The sequence below is a fragment of the Monodon monoceros genome, unplaced genomic scaffold (genome assembly GCF_005190385.1).
Source record: "Monodon monoceros isolate NGI ecotype Baffin Bay Population unplaced genomic scaffold, NGI_Narwhal_1 Super_Scaffold_16, whole genome shotgun sequence".
Lineage (NCBI taxonomy): Eukaryota > Metazoa > Chordata > Mammalia > Artiodactyla > Monodontidae > Monodon > Monodon monoceros.
The window spans coordinates 2949782-2969443 of NW_021703772.1; the positions used below are offsets into that span (position 1 = coordinate 2949782).

A 19662-nucleotide genomic window follows, 5' to 3' on the forward strand; every position below is an offset into this window, starting at 1 on the left:
GAACCTGTTCCTTAAAATACTGACACAGGCTGGTGTCACTTTCACCCCAGGACAGAGACCCCCTCATACGGGACCTCAGTCCACCCTCGCCAGGACGCTGGGAATGGGCGGTCAATGCCATACCCCCATTTTACAGATGAGGAGGTAGAGGCTCTGTGGGGCTAAGGATGCTGCCTCTGTTGTTTCAGCCGAGCTGAGCTGAGGACTGGGGTCTTGGTGCCCACCAGGTGGGGCCCTCTCTCTCTATGGGCACAGGTGGGAAGGCCGGCCAGGAATGGATCTTTATTTAGCCAACTCACGTCAGGTGTCCACCCTGCAGGAGGGTATGGAGCTGGAGCCATTGCCAGCGCTGCCCCCCAGCCCGGCCCTGGCAGCTCTGACTTTATATTTTCCTGATCATCCCTCCCTGTGACAGCCTCAAGTCAGCTGGCTGGGAGGACCCTCTGTTCCATCCCACATCTTGTCTGAGCCGTCCAAGCTCTGCAGGCACGTAGGAACACCACAAGAGACCCCTATCCCAACGGGTCTGTCTGCAGGGAGGCGGCGGCCCGTAGGAGATTCCTGAAACCTCTCCCCAGCACACTGCCTGCTGGGGCCACGGCACAGCTGCAAGACACCTCTCCCCTAAAGCCCCTTGGTTTCCCTCCCTGACCCGGAGAATTTGGGAGTCTGGTCTCTTGCCCGTCGAATCCCGTTCTCTCCGACCCCCAGCTCCTCTGCCACTTCACAGGTGGGGAAAGGGGACAGAAGAGGGGAAGGGGCATGGCCCAAGGTCACCAGAAGGAACCAAGGCAGGACCCGAGGAGGGCAGACAGAGGCTCAGGACGTGACCAGAGCCACCGGCACCAGAAGCACTGAGAGAAGGGACACCCAGGCGACTCTGGAAGGAGGACCAAGGGGAAACCCGGGCTGGAATCACAGGTGCCTGAAGGAAGACCAGGCAGAAGGGTGGGGGCCGAGATGGCAAGTCATCCAACTTCGGGGCCGACTGGGGGACTGACTTTCGGGCCAGCGGTGAGAAGGGCTCTGAAGCTGATTCCTGCCAGGGGGCAGACCTGGAGGGTGGCAACTAGCACGCTGAGGATCCGCCGGCCTGCCCTCAAGGCTCACCTGGCCACCAGGTGGGCGAAAGGAAAAGAGAAGAGAGAACCAAAACCACACCGGGAGCCCCGTTGGTAGGAAGGCAGGCTGCCAGCCCATCTCACTCCCCGAAGCTGAACATCTCGGCTTCTTTCTCCTTCCAGAAGGCGAAGCTCCGGTCGATGTAGCCACAGATGTCCTCGCTGTTGAAGCTGCCCCGCTGGGGGCTGGACCCCAGCCTCTGTGCCGCGGGCCCGGGGCCGCCGCTGGGGCCGGCATGGGGCAGGGGCCGGAGCGGGGTCAGGCCCGACTTGCGGCCGGGCTCTGCGCCCCAGGGGTGACTGCGGCCGGAGCCGAAAAAGCGGGCTTTGATGTCCTCGAAGCTGTCGTTCCAGGCACGGCGGCCGGCAGCCACCTCGTCCGTCACGGCCTTGTGGAAGGCGCGCGCGGCCTCCCAGCCGTGGGCGCCCAGGTGCTCGAAGACCTCGAAGCAGAGCAGGTGACGCATCTTGCGCTCCTCAGCCGACAGGTCGCACTCCAGGAGCTGGAAGTAGCCCAGCATGAAGAGGTCCAGCGTGAGGCTGCCGTAGGGCACCGGCGCCCCGTCCACGTGGGGCAGGAACTGCTCGGGGGACAGGGGGCCGTGGGGCCGCCGGCTCAGCCGCCGCAGCTGCCGGGCGGGCACGTGGGCCAGGATGGACTTCCAGTTGCCCAGCAGGTGGGCGATGATGCTGCGCTGCTGCCACAGGTGGCCCAGCCGCGGGCTCTCGCTGGACGGCAGGGAGGGGAGCTGAGGGCCCCCGGCCGCCTCCCGCCGCCGCGGCTCCACGCGCCGGGCCTCCAGGGTCCTGCATGCCACCGTCTTCAGGGCCGGCGTGTAGGCCGACTTCTTCCAGTGGCTGAGGAAGAGCATGACGATGCGCTCCTTGCGAAGGCTGGCCAGGTCAGGGCCAGGCACGGCTCCCGCCTCCGACGGGGCCTCCTCGCAGCTGATGCCCGAGTCGCTGGCCTCCTCCGCGTCGCCCGGCCCCGGCTCCCCTCCGATCGGGCCGCCGCGGGGCTGCAAGGGGGAGGGCCAGCAGCCTCTCAGGCACGGCCCCGGCTGGGGCCCCAGCTCACAGGGGCCAGGGCTCGGGGTGCAGGGCCGGCCGGGGGCTGACTCGAAGTTGCCACGAAGTGTCCGCACCGACACCCCACACTCCTGGATCTCGCGCTGGGCCTCGCTCCTCGGAGGGCTGGCTGGGGCCTCCCTGGGGGCCTCCAGTGGGGGCCTCTCCTCGCCTTGCACCAGCCCGTTCACGCCCTTCAGCAGCAGCGACAAGCTGCGCACCAGCCGGGCAACGTGGCTGCACCAGAAGGGCAGGGGCTGCGCGCCGGGTGTGGCCTGCAAAGTCCCCCCGGAGCCCTCGGGCTCGACCTCGGGGCTGGGGCCTTCCTCGCCCTCCAGCCCGGGCGCGCGGGGCAGGAAGTGGCTGTTGACAGTGACGCTGACCAGGGGCGCAGGCAGCAGGGCCTGCAGCTCGGCCGCCAGCCGGCCCAGCTCGCTCTCGTACTCCTGGCAGCGGCGCCGCAGCTGCAGGTCTGCGATCTGCTTCTCCAGGTACACCAGGTCGTCCTCGGTCAGCAGCTCCCCGAAGGGGCCCAGGATGGCCTGGTGAGTCTGCGAGTACCGCCAGGCCGCCTGCTCTGTGGTGCCCGTGCTCCCGCCGTCATCCTGGGCACAGGGAGGGCAGCTCAGCGGGGCCACAGCCCACGTGGCAAGTTCCTGCTGGACACAAGCTCCCCTGGGAACCCCAGCCCAGCCCCTGGACACCCGCTGGCCACTGCCTGGACTCTGAGGGCAAACGAGGTGAGCGGCCAGCCCCGTTCCCGAGTCTGAGGCTCAGGGCAGTCACCCACCCTGGAGGGCCCAGTCTTCCCCTCAGAAGGGGTAAGGGTGCCTCTGCTCTGCCACCTGCATGTCCTCCTCAACTCCTCAATGTTGATTTCAAAGACTCTTTCTCCTCAGAGCCCCCCAATCCCTCCACAGAGTCTTCTGCGGTTGGACGGCAGCCCTAAGGATGGGCAGCCTCAACAGCTCTGCTCTCAGTTCTTGCAGCACGTGGCCAACTTCACCCAAAACACCACCCCTCGGGGCTTCCCCTGGCACCAGGATACAGCTGTGCCCCCAGCGCTCACAGTTTGCAGGGGAGACCGACACAGAGAGCCTCCGAGCTGGGCTCCCTCTGGGTGCAGCTCTGTGCCCACCTGATTACTTCTCCGAGACCCCTGATGGAGGCCCTGCATCTGCCCCATTTCACAGGTGAGGGGACTGAGTTGCCACCTGGTTGCCAAGAGGCCCGGGATTGTCTGGTGCCAGGTGGCACTCTGCACAAGTAAGTTCTGATTCCTTGTCCCAGGAGGCCCGGGGAGGGGAGCAGGTGCTGCAGGGGTGGGGGGAGCTGCTGTCCTGGGCAGTGTCCGGCCCACAAGGGTCGGGCACAGGAACCCGCAGCCTACGGCCAGGCTGTGACTGGGCCAATCCCTCCCCCTTCAGTCTGTCCTTCCTGTTTCCCGGAGTTCTTCCGCATACCCTTGGCCCTGCCCCAGGGTCAGATTCCAAAGGGCTTCCCGGCTGTGGTAGGAGGCCCCACCCACCCCTGCCTGGCTCCACCCTCAACCTCATGGGTGTCCATCGCGGACTTCGAGGACAGGCTGGGCCGTTAGACCAGCGCCACCCAACACTTCTGAGATGAGGGGATGGCATGCCGAAACCTGCAGTGGCCATTAGCCACCTGGGGCTACGGAAGTGAAATGTGGCTAATGCAGCTAACTGAGGGGCAGGGGATTTATTTTTATTTCATTTTAATTCATTTAAATAGCCACATATGGCTGGCATTATTGTATTGACAGGGCAGCTCTAGACCAAGGGTGCAGAATACATCATTCAGACAAAATTGTATTCCTCCAGGATAAGACTCTACAACAACGGTCCACATGGTAGCCAGAGGGAGCCTGTTGAAATCCAAGTCAGATCACAGCCCTTCCCTGCTCAGATTCTCAACGGTTCCCGCCAAGGTGATATCTGCCTGACCCCTCTCCAACCTCACCTCTGCCCACCAGGCCTTATTCACTGCGCTCGGCAGGACCAGCATGCTCCTCCCTTGGGCCAGCCCATCCGTGCCTCAGGACCTTTGCACTTGCTGTTCCCTCTGCTCCCAATCACTTGTCCCACATTCCCATAGGGCTCCCCTCTCACTTGCTTCTGGCCCCTGCTCAAGGCCACTCCCCAGAGAGGCTGCCCCTGACCACCCGGGCGGAAGAGCCCCCTTCCCTTTTCACTGCTTCGCTTCTCTCCTTAGCACTTGGAACCACCCTCAGCGCAGTTGCCCAGTCACCCCGCCTTCCCTGCTGGAATATAAGCGCTAGGGGGCGGGGCTGGTCTCCTTCACTGCTGAGAACAGAGCTTGGCACACGGCGGGCACGGGATACAATCGTTAGATCCAAGAACATGTGGGGACCACATCATTAGATATGAAGGGTTACAGGTGAAGGGACACAGCCCTCTGATCTGGTTCAGCTTCACGGTCTGGCAGAAGAGGAAGCTGAGGCCACAGAGGGACATGCAGTGGCGTTCCGGGTCTCAGGACTCGAGGTGTGTGCTCAGGGACCCCACATTCCACGTCCACCAGCCAGTACAAAGCCTCTTGTTTTCGCCTCCGCCCTCTACGCTCTCGTCCCACCCGGGCCCCGCCCACCTCCCACAACGCCACGCCCATCACCCAATCCGGCCCTGCCCTCCAAGCCGGGCCCCGCCCCCTTTCAGGCCCCGCCCCCACCCTCGTCCCCGCCGGGCCCCACCTGAACCTCTGGCGCTGGAGCTGCGCCCAGGCGAGCCTGCAGCTTCCGCACCATCACCTGCCGCTTCCACTCGGGGATGGGCCGGCCGCGCTCATCCCGCGTGGGCACCAGCCCGTCAAGGTCGCCCGCGGGCAGCCCATCCAGCTGCAGCGCGACCAGGCTGTCCGGGGCGCCCCCCGCTGCCGTCTCCGTCACCTGTGTGGACAGGCAGGTCGTTCAAGGCCCCTATGGGCCTCTGGTCCGGGAGGGAGCGGAGGGAAGGACCGCCCTGGGCAAGCGCAGCTGAGGGAGGAGGGGCGGTGGAGGCTGACCAGGTAGGGCAGGGGAGCTGACCACTGACGGCACCCCCAGCCTGTCTAAGTGTGAGTCTTCTGAGGGCAGGGACCCCGCTGTGCCCTGTGGGACCCAGGCACGTGTTGGGAGGCTTGCTGGCTGAGAGAGGCAGAGATATCGCCCAGGGCACACCATGTGGATGGGCAAACTCGTTTGGGGAACAGTTGCATAGACAAGTTTGGTGGCCAATTCTGGACTGCAGGACTTGTCAGAGCCTTTAATGTGCTGTGTGCACTGTAACTCTACAAGGGGGCAGCACGATGCAGCACTTCCCAAACTCAAAAAGAGCATCTCAGGGGCTGAGAGTTCCCAAGACCCATTCAGGGAAAGGGTGGCTGGATTTAAAAGGGGCTGGTGCCCAGAAAGAGAAGGAGTGGGCCACTGGGAGCCCCCCGAGGAGGAGAGCAGTGGGCGCCAGGCCCACCCTTCCCATGGACTGATGCTTCCCTGTACCGTGACAGCAGCATCTGTCAGGATGAGGGGCTTGGGCCACTGGAACCCCCTGGAATCAGAGAAGTGTCCCTCGTCTACTGTGATGGGGAGACAGGTTGCTTCTGGCCTTGGAATCTCCATCTCCTCAGATGCCAGCCAGTCACCCCAGGGGCCTCCTGGAGGAAAGGGCCTGGCTGCCCCAGGAGTGACCTGGCTGGGGCCCACATAGGAGAACACGGTGAGAAGCCAGCCGGGCTTTGGCTGGGGTGCCTTGGGAGACAGGGATACGGCGGGGGTTCTCACCATAGGGACGGCTGTGGCACCGGTGGTGACCCTCGGGGGTGCTGTGCGGGTCACGTGCTCCCTCGGAAGAGGCTGGTCAGGCTGGCCGGGCCAGGCTGGGCTGAGAGACGCTGCCACTGCAAGGAAGGGGCAGCTGGAGTCAGAGAGGTCGGGGGATGGGGAGCAGAGGACCCCGGACCTGGGGTAGGACTGGCCTTCCTGAAGGACCACTGGACTTGGAGCCAAAGGCCCAAGCAGCTCCCTGCCAAGTGCCCTGGGACCTGGGCAAACTCATTCATCCCTGGCATTCCAGAGGTGTCCTTGGAGCCCCCTCCAAGCCCTGCCGGTTGGGGAGCCTGCATTCTACCCACCTCATCCCATCCCATGGCCCGTCCCCCCCTCCCCAGCCTCTCCTGTAGCCTAGAAGGAGCTAGAAAGGGCATAGGGTTCCGTGGTCTGGGGATCTAATGCAGCCCCATCAGACCACAAACCTGTCCTTTCACCGCTCTTCCCTCCACTAAACACACACGCACGCACACACACACGCACGCACGCACGCACACACACACACGCACACGCACGCACGTACCCCTACGTGTGACTGTATAACTACAGCCCATTCCATGAAGCACGCTGACCTTCCCTGCACATGGGGCCTGCTGACATTTTTCATGCTATTCCATTGCCGTTTCATTTTCATAAGTGCTGTCACGGTTCCCTAACGGATGGTGACCGCTCCCCCGCCCCCTGCTGGAATCTCAGGGAACAGCAGCGGACTCGGAGGCCCCTTCAGACACAGCCTCTGATTTCCCTCTGCACAGGCTGAGGCCCAGAGAAGGGAGGAGGCTGCCCGAGATCTCAGCGGCAGGAGAGTCAGGCCGCGGGGGCTTCAGGGCTCACAGAGAGACGCCCGAGGGCTGGGCAGGAGGCTGTTTAATTGTGGTTATGGAGTTTGTCCTCACTTGAAAAAGGCAACAGGACAATAAAGGAATCCTGGAAGAGCTGGGGTGCTGGCTCACGGGAAGGGGTGGTCCCGGCCCTGTCCTCAGTGTTCTGTGTGCCCAGCTGCCGAGGCTTCTGCTCCCCACCTCCCCCCGGCCCCTTCGAAGGACCTCGGAGGTGAGGCCAGAAAGGCCCACTCCCAGCACCCACAGCCCAGGCCAGTCCTCCCTGGAGACGTGTACGCACCAGTGGGATCCCCGACACCTGGGCCCCCTCTTCTTCCATCGTCCAGGGAGTGCCTTGCAGCCGACAGCGGAGGAGGGGGGAATGGCGGCGGCGGTGGGGGCGCCATCAGGAGTGGCACCTGGGGGCAGACAGGCCTGGTCACTGGGAGGCCCAGGTGGGCCTCGACTTGGGCTCCCAGGTGGGGGTGGGAAGCATCCAGTAGGCTAGCCCTGGCCGGGTCTTCCTGGGGCTGGGGCTGTGCATCTGAATGGAGCTCAGAGAGGTAAGTTTGCAGGAGTGAGGGGCAGCGCCCCTAGAGGTTCTGTCCACCCCTCCACACTGGTGAGCAGCGCTCCCCAAACATACCCACGCACTTGTCTGAGAGCTGCCACCCCTAGGTGAACCCCTCATCTCAAGGCCCGGCTCCCTGTGGAGGCAGCTTAACTCAGCGGCTCTGGGCTCTGGGTCAGGGTCTGGTGTCCCCCTCTTGCTCACTCACCACTCCTTGGCCTTACAAGAGACACGTGCACACTTGCACACACACACCCTCCCTGACTGTCCTGACTGTGCTGAGACACACTGCCTGGACCTGCCCCCTCTCTCAGCCCTGGGCATAGGGGAAACCACAACGAACTTGCAACTCTTCTCAGCTCCATAAACAGTGCAGCCGTGTGACCGCGCCTCAGAGCAGAGGCGCTGTGCCCAGGACCCACCATGCAGTGTCTAGGCCACTCTCCCAAGGGCCACCCGGAGACAGAGACCACCAACATTGGTCCCCGGCAGCCTGGGGTCAGGGAGATCCATCAGCCCCAGTCTGGGGCTGCAGGGGCACCCGCATTTCAACCCCATGTCTGCCCCGGGTCTGGGGCGAGGCACAGACCTGGCCTTGACCATCTCCCCTGCCCCCAAGCGCTGACTGGTGGGCAGCCGGAAAGAATCCTCGACCTGGAGGTGCCACTGGCCCCTGCATCCCCCCCAGCTGAGGCCTGCAAGGTCTCAGCTTTTGCATCTGACCAATGGGAGCCAAGAGTCGAGACTGGAGCACGCAGGCTGCTGTGAGGCCGCATGTGGTGCGTCGCTCCCCAGGCGGCAGAGAAGTTCTCTGGGAGGATGCTGAGCTGTCCTCCAAGGACTCCAGAGCCGGGCTTGCTGCCTTTTGGTTTAAAGCTGAACGTCAAAAGGCTGGCCGGCCGTCTTTCAGATGACGTGGCTCCGGCTGAGCCAGTGTCGCCTGGATGCCTGAGAGCACATGGCCACCCCAGCTCGGGTCCCCAGCAGGGAGGGCCACTCACGGCGGTCTCTCTGGGCACCCACCACTGGCTGTCAGACCAAAGCTCCTCGCCCTGCTCCCTCCAGCGGGTAGCTGCGGTGGAAGGTGGCCTCAGGGCTGCCAGGCGGGGCAGAGGGGCTGGTTCCAGCCCGCCGCCCCCAGGCGGGACACGTGGTTTGGCGCCGGTGTCACGCATGGGTGGCTCGTGCTGCAGCTCTTTTGAAGGTTCTCCAGTCTCTGTCTTGAAGTTCTTAATCAGTTGTTAACAAGAGGCCCACGTTTTCATTTTGCGCTGAGCCCTGCACGTGATGTAGCTGGAGCTGCAGGGCCAAGACCCCCGGCCACGCTGAGTGTCCCCTGGCTCACCTGTAGGTAGGCCCTGTCCCTCCCGCAGGCAAGGAGGCACAGGCGTTAGGTGGCCTCCCCAGCCTGGGGGATTCCCGTCAGAAGAATCCCCGGCTCTGCAGCCACTGCCTCGGGCCCCTCAGTCGCATTCCCATCCAGGACCCTCGGCCAGGCGGACCCAAGGGGAGGGGAACACAGCCCGACCCCTTATCTGCCACCGCCCTGCACCTCATACCTCACTCTGCAGGAATCTGTGCCGAGAGCCCAGGAGCCCTGGTTCGACAGGGCGGGGAGCGTCTGCCAGGCCCCAGCCGGGAGGACCTTCAGAAGCAGGTGCTGGGCTGTGAGCACAGGAAGCTGTGGCTGTCCTGGACCGTCGGGGGCTGTCGCAGCTGCCGCCCCCAGGAGCTGGAGGTGTCGCATTAATATTTGAAGGCTGAGGTGTCAGGTGGCCCGGCGGGCTTAGGCTGGGTGTGGGATCCCTTACCACTGTGCCTTAACCCTCCGCAGCGCAGGGGCCGGGGGAGCGGACCCTCGGGAGAGGTGGGGGAGACCTGAGATCCCTGGTCACGCAAGAAGGGACCACCCAGATGACTCCCGCAGTACAGTCTGATGGGCAGAGCAGGGCTGAGTCCCAGGTCGGCCCGGGCCCCTGCACAACCAGGACGGGGCTGTGAGGCTGCGGCACTCTCCCCTGCTCCCTGCCCCTGCCTGGGAGCCCGCAGCCCCTCCCCGCAATTGAATCTGCTCTCGGGCTGAGGGGCAAGGGCTTCCCAGTCCCTGCAGAGTGAAGGGCTCAGCTGGGGTGGCTGGGGCCCTGTCATTCCGGGGAAGATGGAAGAGGCAGGAAGTTGTTCCAGGGCCCAGGGGGATGGACTTGGCGCCAGTACAGTACCCACAGCCTGGGAGACCTCATGCCACCTGGTCCCTGAGGCTGAAGTCTGCTCCAACCCTCACCAAGGAGAAGCCTTGCGGAGGCACTCAGTGTCCCCCAGGCCTGAGTTTCTCTGCCTTTGATGGGAAGTGGAGGGGTTACTGAGAGCCCCTGGCGGGGCCTGGCACACGTGGCACTCAGACCTCTTTGCTGTTGTTAGCACGGTGTCTTGATGATCTCTGAATTTCAGCGGGGACGGGGGTCGGCTGTGCTGCTTCCCAGGTGACAGGAGTATCCACATCCCCGTGCCCCTCATTCGGGCCCTGGACACTAACCGAATCTACGAGGACCCGAGGGACTGGCAGATGTTGGGTCCCGACATTTGGGATTCTGACAGCTGGGCGTGTGCTGCCCCCAAAGGGGGCTGTTGCCCTAAGGTTGGCGGTCAGCTGGCCCTGGGCTGGTGCCCTTCCCACGGCCTGGTGTCTCCTTTTCTGTGTTTCTGATGAGATTTGAGCAGCGCCATGCCTGCCATGCATTATATATCGAGGACAGCTGTGGCGAGCCGGGTTACAGGCCTGTAATGCCACCCGGGCCGAGAAAATCATGACCCACAGATGGGCGACGGCTGAGATTCGGTTACTGGCTGCACGGCCAGGCCCCGCCCCTCCCTGGGGGAGGAGACTGCCCAGGGGAGTCCCTTGCCCTCTCTGGGCCTCAGTTTCCCCATCTGTAGAAGGAAGGGGTCCTAGGGCCCTTCTGGACCAGGGGAGGGAAATTAGCACCCGCTGTGTGCTCAAGGCACACATCTACCGGCCAGCAAGGCTCCTGAGTTACATTATACAGATGAGAACATCGAGGCTCACAGACGCTCAGAACTGGGGGTGCCGCCCGGCCGGGAAGACTCACTCCAGCTCTGGTGAGCGCTGAGTGCCGGGCTGGGGGCAAGCTGAAGGGCTAGGCTCCCCCTCCTGGGCCACTACTCCTCACTGTTGCTGCCGTCCAGCGTCTCACTCTAACCTGGCCCTGCAGCCAGGAGCCCAACTGCCCGGCCCACTCCTTGGGGGTCAGAGAGGCCCAAGCCCTCACTGTGCAGAGGGGTACCCCAGGCCCAGGGGTTGGCAAGGCTTGGTCAAGGTCGAGGTGGTGTGGTCGAGGCAGGGCCTGGCCTTCCCGAGCCTCGCGGAGGCCCCGCAATGGGCAGCGGGTGAACCCAGGCCCTGCGAAGCCTCCCAGGAAGGGGGCGCCTCCCACAGGGCAGGTCTCCGTTCCCTGTCCAGCCGTGCCCCCCAAGGCTGCCTCTCTTGGGACCCACGGCTCCCTGGGGGCAGAGGCAGGCGGCCATGTGGAGAGGAAAAAGATGGCTTTCAGCACCTCCTCTGAGCCCCACACAGGGAGAGGCCACGCGGGCGACCTCTGGATATCGTGTTTCCATCAATACTGCATCAGGCGCACAGCTGACAGCCTGCCGTCCGCGGGGCCGAGACTGCCGGTGAGGTGGGGGCTGGCGGGGAGCTACTCCAGCCAGCTCCGGACGCAGTGAATCTCAGGGAGGTGGCCCAGCCTGCCCACTCTCCACCACCGCAGGCGGGGCACGTGGACGGGCTGGACACCGTGGGCCGGAAGGCCGGGAGGAGAGGCTAAACAGACAGGCCAGCCCGGCTTGGGGAGTCCTGAGCGGAGGGGATGCTGCCTTGTATCCTGTGGCGACACCAAGGAGGCCACCAGGACCAGGCGAAACCGCAGGAAGCCTGACATGGGCTGGTCCCCAAAACCCTGGGGGCTCAGGAGAGCGCCCAGAGCCTCCAACCCCTAGGAGAGCTGGGCACAGTGGCCAGGACGGGCTGGCAGATGTGCCAGGACCTGGGGATGGAGAGCAGGGGGCAGAGACCCTGCTTGGACAGAAGGCTCAGCCGTGGGCACCGCCGTGTGGGCTGGGGACAAGCAGGGGACCCCAGCCAGAGGCCAGGCGGCACCTGCTCCCTGGCAGCTGAGCAGCTGCCCACCCCACCTCCAGGCCGGCCCCAGGGCCCACACAGAGGTTGGGGGGCCCAGGCGGCCAGGGCATCCCTGGCCGGTGGACTGCAGAGCTCTGTCCGCTACACCAGGAACCCGCTGAGTTCCCGCAACTTCTGGAACCCAAGCCAGAAAGACAGCCCTTATCATACAATAGCCAATCGAAGGGTTAGTGAATAATCCATACATTGATTACTTCAAGCAGTGAGTATAGTCCTGTTTCTGAAACTACGACACCAGGACAAACCAGGACTCCCAACTCGTGTGCCCCGAAGCACCCCTGGCCTTTGACCCAAGGCCTCCTGGGTGTGGCTTTCAGGCAGTGGAGACAAGAGGCTCTCAGTGGTGGTCGGGTGAGGACCATGCCACTGGCCCGGGGCCGGGGCCGGTGGCTCAGCCTCAGCTGGTCGCGGATGCTCCGGGGGGCGCCCCGAGGGAAAGGAGGCACAGCAGCCGTGGGTGAGACCCGGCGTGGGGGGCACCTCGCCCCTCTGGGCCTCGGTGCTCTCACCTGAAGGCAGGGCCAGGCGATCCCGGGACGCCTGCCGAAGGGGCGGCCGCTACAGAAAACTGCGGCACGATCTATATTTGCCGCCCGGGGCCTGCAGTCGGGGGTGGAGGCCGGGCGGGAGGGCACTGGCCCTACGCTTCCCCACCACACACCCGCCCGGCCTCCCTCACCTGTCCACTCGCTCACCCGCCTGTCCACTGCTCCACTCATTCGGCACACACGCGTGGCCCGTCACGTGCTGGGGGCTGGGACCCACGAGGCCCTTGCCCTTGCGGACCGAGGCCCGGCGAGGTCACGTGCCCAGGTGGGAGGGCGGGACGAGACTCTCCTCTTCCGGGCTGCACGGGGCTGGCCCGCCTCACTGGGTCACCTCACCCAGGGCCCAGGGCCCTGCTCCCACCCCCGGGGTGTCTTCAGCCTGACACAGCGTCACCCAACAGCAGCCCTGGCCAGAAGCATGGATCCCAGGTCCTAAGTGTGGTTGCTGTGGCCCAGGTGGAGGGCAGACCTCGGCCGAGGTCCAGCCACAGCCCAGCCCTGGTCCCGGCTGTCACGGCCCTGGTCGCAGCCCTGTTCCCGGCACCGGCTCAGGCGCGGCCAGGCCCTTTCACGTGACAATGACACTGTGTACGCAGACGGCTCCCCAGCTACCCGGCCGTCAGCGCGGCAGGGGTCTGTCACCCGGCCCGGGGGTGGGGGGGTGGGGGGGTGGGACCGCGAAGCTTACCGGCCGGGTGCTGTCGCGGAGGTACTGGGCGCAGTCGCGGTGGCCGTGGTACTCCGCCAGGTCTGCGGCCGTGTAGCCATCCTCGTCCCGCAGGGCGGGGTCCACGCGGTGCGAGAGCAGGGTCTGGCAGCACTGTGGGGAGGGCGCACCCGTGGCCACACGGCCGGCCCCCCCCACCCAGCCCCGAGCTGGGGCACCGAGGCCGTTCAGTCCGGGGCACGGCCTGAACCCGTGCCCGGACCCAGGCTGCCCTGCCTGCGGGCACCGGCATGCCCCTGTCCCGGGTGGGAACCCCAGGCGCTCGCGCTCAGGAGCTCACCAAGGGCCCAGCTGGTCAGTCAGCGACCCAGCCGGATCCTAGCCAGGCAGCCTGACCCCGACTTTGCCCTTGTAACCCTTGCCTCGGGTTCAGATACGGAGCCGGTTTCCATTTTTACAGTGACCCTTGGAGGCGTGTGTCATTTTCACACGAAGAAACCGGGGTGCAGGAGGCTAAACAACGTGGTTCCACCCCAGGACTCTGGGCCTGTGCCCTGTCCACCTCACCCTGCCCACTCCTTGGCCTCCGGTCAGGCCTGGCACTCGATGAGCCCCTCTTCTTGGCCCCAAGCCTAGGCGAGCTCTGGGGGCTCCCACCCTCACCCTCTGTGTCTCTATGTCTGAGCTCACGGCTCCACCAGCCACACGCATGCTCCCTCCTCGCTCAAGCTGGGCCTGGGCCCCCTTGTCTCCCTCCTGACTGGTCCTCTGGGCTCGTGTGATGGGAGCTGGGAGGAGAGGAAGGCCTGGAGGCCCAGAAGCTGGGAGGAGAGGGGAGGATGGAGGAGAACAAAGCGAGAGGAGATCCGGGTCTGTGAAGGGCCCTTTGTGAAGGAGGCTGTGATGGGGTGCGGGGGGAGGATACAGGGCGCTGCAGGAGCCAGCTGTGCGTCCAGAGCGTGTTGGGGGGGGGTCACAGCGGAAGCGGAGTGGAGCAGGGGCCACCGGAGTGTCAGGCCTGGCCCCAGATGGGCGGGGACGGCAGCCCGGGGGAGGGAGGGGGGAGGAGAGAACTTTCCCGCCGAATGATGGCGATTACTGCTGGCAAACGATGGTGACCCATCTGTGAGCAGAGGGTGGGTGGTTACAGATGACCAAGAGTTAGGTCTGGAAATCCGTGAGGTAGCCGTGCCAGCGGCAAAAACAGGTGGGCAGACGGATCCGCGTCAAGGAGTAGAGAACCAGGCAGGTACCACCAATCCACTCTCCAGAGCCAACGTAAAAAATGGACTAAATGTGAAAGGCACCTTCCTAGAGCATCAGACAGGCAACAAGGAAGTGAGGACTTGTCAGACCAAGCTCAGGACACAAGGAAAATCCCGAGGGATAAGCCCACCACTCAGAACAGCTTTCGCCCTAAGAGCAGGCTGACGCAGAAGAAATGGCTGTAACCAGAGCAGCTGTGTCACAGGCTCACGAGACTAGGGAGACCAGCAACAGCTCAGGGTCCACCGCAGGCTGGGCCTCTGCCCTCAGAGAAAAGGTGAAGCAGGAGCCAGCCCGCCCTCTGCTTCCCGTCACGCAGGTGCTCCAGGAATCTCAAGCCGGATTGTGGACTAATATGATCCACGTGTGCCTGTCAGCCAGAAGCAAGTAAGATGTCACCTAAGGCCCTAAATAATGATGTGCAGCATCGACTCAAACAGAACCAGCAGCACAAGGAAATAAGATACCAGAAACGAGAACCAGGGGACCCAACACACAAAGAAACAGACCCACAAAGTCCTGAGAAATAGCAGACTGTAACACAGCTGTGCTCACTGCTTTCAAGGAAGTAAAAACCAAGCTTGAAAATTTAGGCATGGAATTGTAAATTCTAAAAAGCGGCACAGATTTTAAACCATCAACAAAATGAAAAGACAACCTACGGAATGGGAGAAAATACTTGCAAACAACGTGACTGATAAGGGGTTAATATCCAAAATAGCTCATACAACTCAACATCATAAACAACCCAATCAAAAAATGGGCAGAAGGGACTTCCTTGGTGGCGCAGTGGTTAAGACTCTGCACTCCCAATGCAGGGGGCCCAGGTTCGATAATCTGGTCGGGGAACTAGATCCCACATACTGCAACTAAGAGTTCACATGCCACAACTAAGGAGCCCTCCAGCCGCAACTAAGGAGACCACCTGCTGCAACTAAGACCTGGCGCAACCAAAAAAAAAAAAAAACGGGCAGAAGACCTAAATAGCCATTTCTGCAAAGAAGACACACAGATGGGCAACAGGCACATGCAAAGATGCTCAACACCACTAATTATTAGAGGAATGCAGATGAAAACCACAATCACCTCACACTGGTCAGAATGGCCATCATCAAAAAGTCTACAAACAACAAATGCTGGAGAGGGTGTGGAGAAAAGGGAACCCTCCTGCACTGTTGGTGGGAATGTAAACTGATACAGCCACTATGGAGAACAGTAGGGAGGGTTCCTTAAAAAACTACAAATAGAACTACCATATGACCCAGCAATCCCACTCCTGGGCATATATCCGGAAAAATGAAAACTCTAATTTGAAAAGATACTATCACTTTGAATTACTGGTTTCCTCATTAATTAATGAATTAAATAAAAATGTTTGACACAGGCTCATTTTATAGTTGAATGAAAGTCACGATTACCAGCACTTTTAAAAATTATCCTTTAACATGTGGAATCATTGCAAATTCACGGTTAAAAATCAGACAGCTGGAGACGCAAACGTCAGGTGCAGCATTGCCATTGGTGATGTCATTTGCTCAAATAGTGAATAAGTTTTGGTAAAGTGCTAAATAAAACAAAAGTCTATCTTCCCTCAATATATACAGTCGGACCATTCTTGGAAAACTCTTATGTATATTAAAACTATGAAGAAACATTGGTGTATGTGTATGTATATTTGAATTTAGGTTCTAAGCTTAGATAATTACATGTACTTGAGTTAGGTTCGAAGCTCAGATAACTATGAACAGGTTTTCTACCTACATACCTGTCCGATTCATTGGGAACTTGCTTGGGGCACAAGACCCTTCCTCACTGTGCAGGACTGTTCTGGAGTAGCGGGCTACCCGGCCTCCCCCACAAGAGCACCCCAATCGTTGTAACAACAGAAACAGCCCTGAAATTTCCCAAACCGACCACTCATCTACTGCAGATATTCTCTGGTTCTCGAATCCTTGGTCACATACTAAGCAAGTGCTCAATAACTCTTTGTTCAATGAGTGTCTGCATGAAGGAAAGCGTGGACATGAATCGTTGACCAGTAAAGACTCTAAAAAATTAGCCAGCACAGAAAGTCGACAGAGGCAATCGTCTGCTCGGAACGCCTTTTTGGGGACTCATAATACTCAGTAAAAATTCTCTCTTGAATTAGCAGCAATGTTAAGCTAGGTAGAGAACTACCAACGAGTTTTAACTGCGTATCTAAACCTTGAAGGGACCTCGTTTACACCTGTCTTCTGCTGTTTCCTCTTCAACCTCGTCAGCAAAGCCCCAGACCACACCCCATCTTATGGCAACTTCCCGGTCCACAGCGAGCCCTCCTCCAAACAGCAAGGAAATCATGTGCCCTCTTCTCGGGATCCCACAGCAGCTCCCAAATGGCTCCTTACACAATATTAAAACTAGTTCAAGGTCTTCCACCACTGACCTCTCACTACAAGCCCCAGCTTCTACTCTCCACTCCGTCCTAGCACCCTGAGCGCTTATAACCCTCTCTCCCTTGCTAGAAACCCTACTCCTTCCGACATTCACTGCTTTAAGAATGACCGTCTTCCAATAAACTCTGTGTCAGTAACTCAAAAAGAAAAGAACGACCATCTCTATGAATTCTTTCTAGATTAGCTCAGCTAACGCTACTCACATAGATGGTTCTCAAATTTGACATATATTAGAGTCACCCGGGGAGCTTTAAGAAGTCCTGATACGTGGGCTCCCTAGGACCAATTAAATCAGAATCGCTGGGGTAGGTGGAGCTCAGGTATTAGAATATTTTAAACCTGTTCTGGAGAGTTGTAGTGTGCGGCCCCCTTTGAGAACCATTACCCCAGTGCTATCTACCACACTTAAAATCCTAGGCAAAATGTTAGCAAATTACATTCACCTATGTATAAAAGAGATCGTTTTTCATGACCAAATTGAGTTTACTCCAAGAATGCAAGGTTGGTTTAACATTTGAAAGAGTAATCAGAGTAGAAAGCAAGGTCTTGAAGAGACAGTTGCACACCCATGTTCATTGCAGCATTATTCACAATAGCCCAAAGGTGGAACCCAAATGTCCACTGATGGCTGAATGGATAAAGATAACGTGGTATAACATACCGTGGAATATTACTCAGCCTTATAAAAGAAAGAAAGCCTCATACATGCCACAACATGAATGAACCTTGAGGACATTATGCTAAGGGAAATAAGGCAGTCACAAAAAGATAAATACTGTATGATTCCACTTGTATGAGGTCCCTAGAGTAAACAAACTCATAGAGACAGAAAGGAGAATGGTGGTTGTCAGGGCCTGGGGAAGTGGGGATGGGGAGTTGTTGCTTAATGGGTACAGACTTTCCGTTTTGCAAGATAGAAGTTCTGGAGCTGTGTCGTACAGCAATGTGCATATATTTATACTTCTGCCCTGTACACTTAGAAATGGTTAAGATGGTCAATTTCATGTTATAGAAATGGTTAAGATGGTCAATTTCATGTTATGTAGTTTTTACTCAATTAAAAAACCAAGTAATCAGTGTAATTTGTGACATAAGAAAGACTGAGATATAGAAAAACAAAACACATACTAAACTATCATTATCCCCCACTGGGGGTGCTAGGGCACCAGCTCATTATTCTGAAGTTTTGTTTTTAAAGGGTAGGGGGGGAACTGTCACAGCTCGGGGGAGCCTAAGGAGACAAGATGATGAAATGTCATGTGGTGTCATGGAAGGGATCCTGGAACAGGAAAAGTACATCAGGTGAAAAATAAGGAAACCTGAATGAAGTATGGACTTCGGTTAGTAATATTGTATCAATTTTGGTACATCAATTGTGACAAACGTACCATGCTAATGTAAATTGTTAATAATAGGGGGAAATGGATGTGAACTCTGTGAGAACTGTCTGTACTAGTGTCTCAATATTTCTACAAATCTAAAACTCTTCCAAATTATTCTAAAATAGAATTTATTGGGGTTTCCCTGGTGGCGCAGTGGTTGAGAGTCTGCCTGCCGATGCAGGGGACACAGGTTCGTGCCCTGGTCCGGGAAGATCCCACATGCCGTGGAGCGGCTGGGCCCGTGAGCCATGGCCGCTAAGCCTGTGCATCCAGAGCCTGTGCTCCGCAATGGCAGAGGCCACAACAGTGAGAGGTCTGTGTACCGAAAAATAAAAATAATAAAAATAAAATAAAATAGAATTTATTTTAAAACGGGGTGTGGCGTGGGGTGGGAATGAAGCATTATCCTGTATTTCCTGGATGAATATATTTCTGGAATTGCTAACAGATTAAGACCCAACAGACAAATCAATAATGTGTGGACTTTGCTTCACTCCTGATTACAGCACAAGCAGGGAAATGGATATTAGATGGCTACTAGACAGACCGGATATTAGACGATATTAAGAAATTATTGGGGGCTTCCCTGGTGGCACAGTGGTTAGGAATCCGCCTGCCAATGCAGGGGACACGGGTTCGAGCCCTGGTCCGGGAAGATCTCACATGCCACGGAGCAACTAAGCCCATGCGCCACAACTACTGGCCCTGCGCTCTAGAGCCCGCGAGCCACAACTACTGAGCCCACATGCTGCAACTACTGAAGCCCACGTGCCTAGAGCCCGTGCTCCACAACAAGAGAAGCCACCGCAGTGAGAAGCCCGCGCACCGCAACGGAGAATATTCCCCGCTCGCCGCAACTAGAGAAAGCCCGTGCGCAGCAACGAAGACCCAACGCAGGCCCAAAAATTTAATTAATTAATTAATTTTAAAAAGTAGTCTAAAAAAAAATAAATAAAAGAAATGATCATGAATTATTTTTAGGCGTGATAATGGTTTGAGGCTGTGAAAAGAAACAAAGGGAGTCTTCGTCTCCTGGAGAAGTCCACTGAAGTATTTATGGATAAAAAGATGTGCCTTCTCTGACTTGCTGTTAAATAATAGTGGGGTGGAGGGAGTGGCCAAGAGAGGCCAATGAGCTGAGGCAGGAGGCTCTGCTCTTGTGTGTTTAGAGTTTTCATAACAGATTGAAAAGGAAAGCAGTTCTCAGCCTTGAGGCCTGAGCTATTTTATTTTCGTATTAAGGGAGGGTGAGGAGGTGGTGGTCTCTTGGCTTATCGGGTGAGCTTCTTGGGCTCCTATAGACTATTTCACTTGAAAAAGATGATGCTGCTTAAAAATAGAGTTTTTAGAGCGCTGCTCCAGCCACCCTCCCGATTACGGAGCCGGAGGCTGGGAGACGGGCGGCTGCCTGAGCCTCGCTGCAACGGCTCAGGGCTCTTCAGGCCACCAACCGCCTGCGGGGACCGCCCTCCCCGCCTCCCACCCTGTCACCTGCTCAGCTTCTTCTCTCGTGTCCAGGACAAAAGGGATGACTGTAGGGGTAACTGCAGGCTCTTCCTCTTCTCTGAGGACTGGCCTGGCCCGGACTGAGGTTCACGCCTGCCCTTCCCCTCCCTCTAGATGGGGGCGGATTGGGGGCATTGAGCCAGGGAGGGCTGAGTGGTGGCTTGCAGGGGTGAGAGGAGGGGGGCTGGGGTGGAGGGGTGGAGGGGTGGTGGGGTGG

At 59.3% G+C, this 19662-nt stretch overlaps 1 protein-coding gene across 2 annotated transcripts in view; it reads right to left on the minus strand.

The window, feature by feature from the left end:
* Positions 1-706: 706 nt before the first annotated feature.
* ESPNL (espin like) overlaps positions 707-19662 on the minus strand; it is a 27025-nt gene continuing 8069 nt past the window's right edge. The window contains exons 5-9 of one of the 2 annotated variants that reach the window (XM_029225768.1): positions 12878-13009; positions 7156-7273; positions 5989-6098; positions 4921-5115; positions 707-2794 (exon numbers count right to left, since the gene is read on the minus strand). In XM_029225768.1, coding sequence (XP_029081601.1) covers positions 1202-2794; positions 4921-5115; positions 5989-6098; positions 7156-7273; positions 12878-13009 — 2148 coding nt within the window. In that variant the 3' untranslated portion in view covers positions 707-1201. Of the gene's footprint in view, positions 2795-4920; positions 5116-5988; positions 6105-7155; positions 7274-12877; positions 13010-19662 lie in introns of both variants that reach the window. The other variant, XM_029225767.1, reaches the window with a different exon arrangement.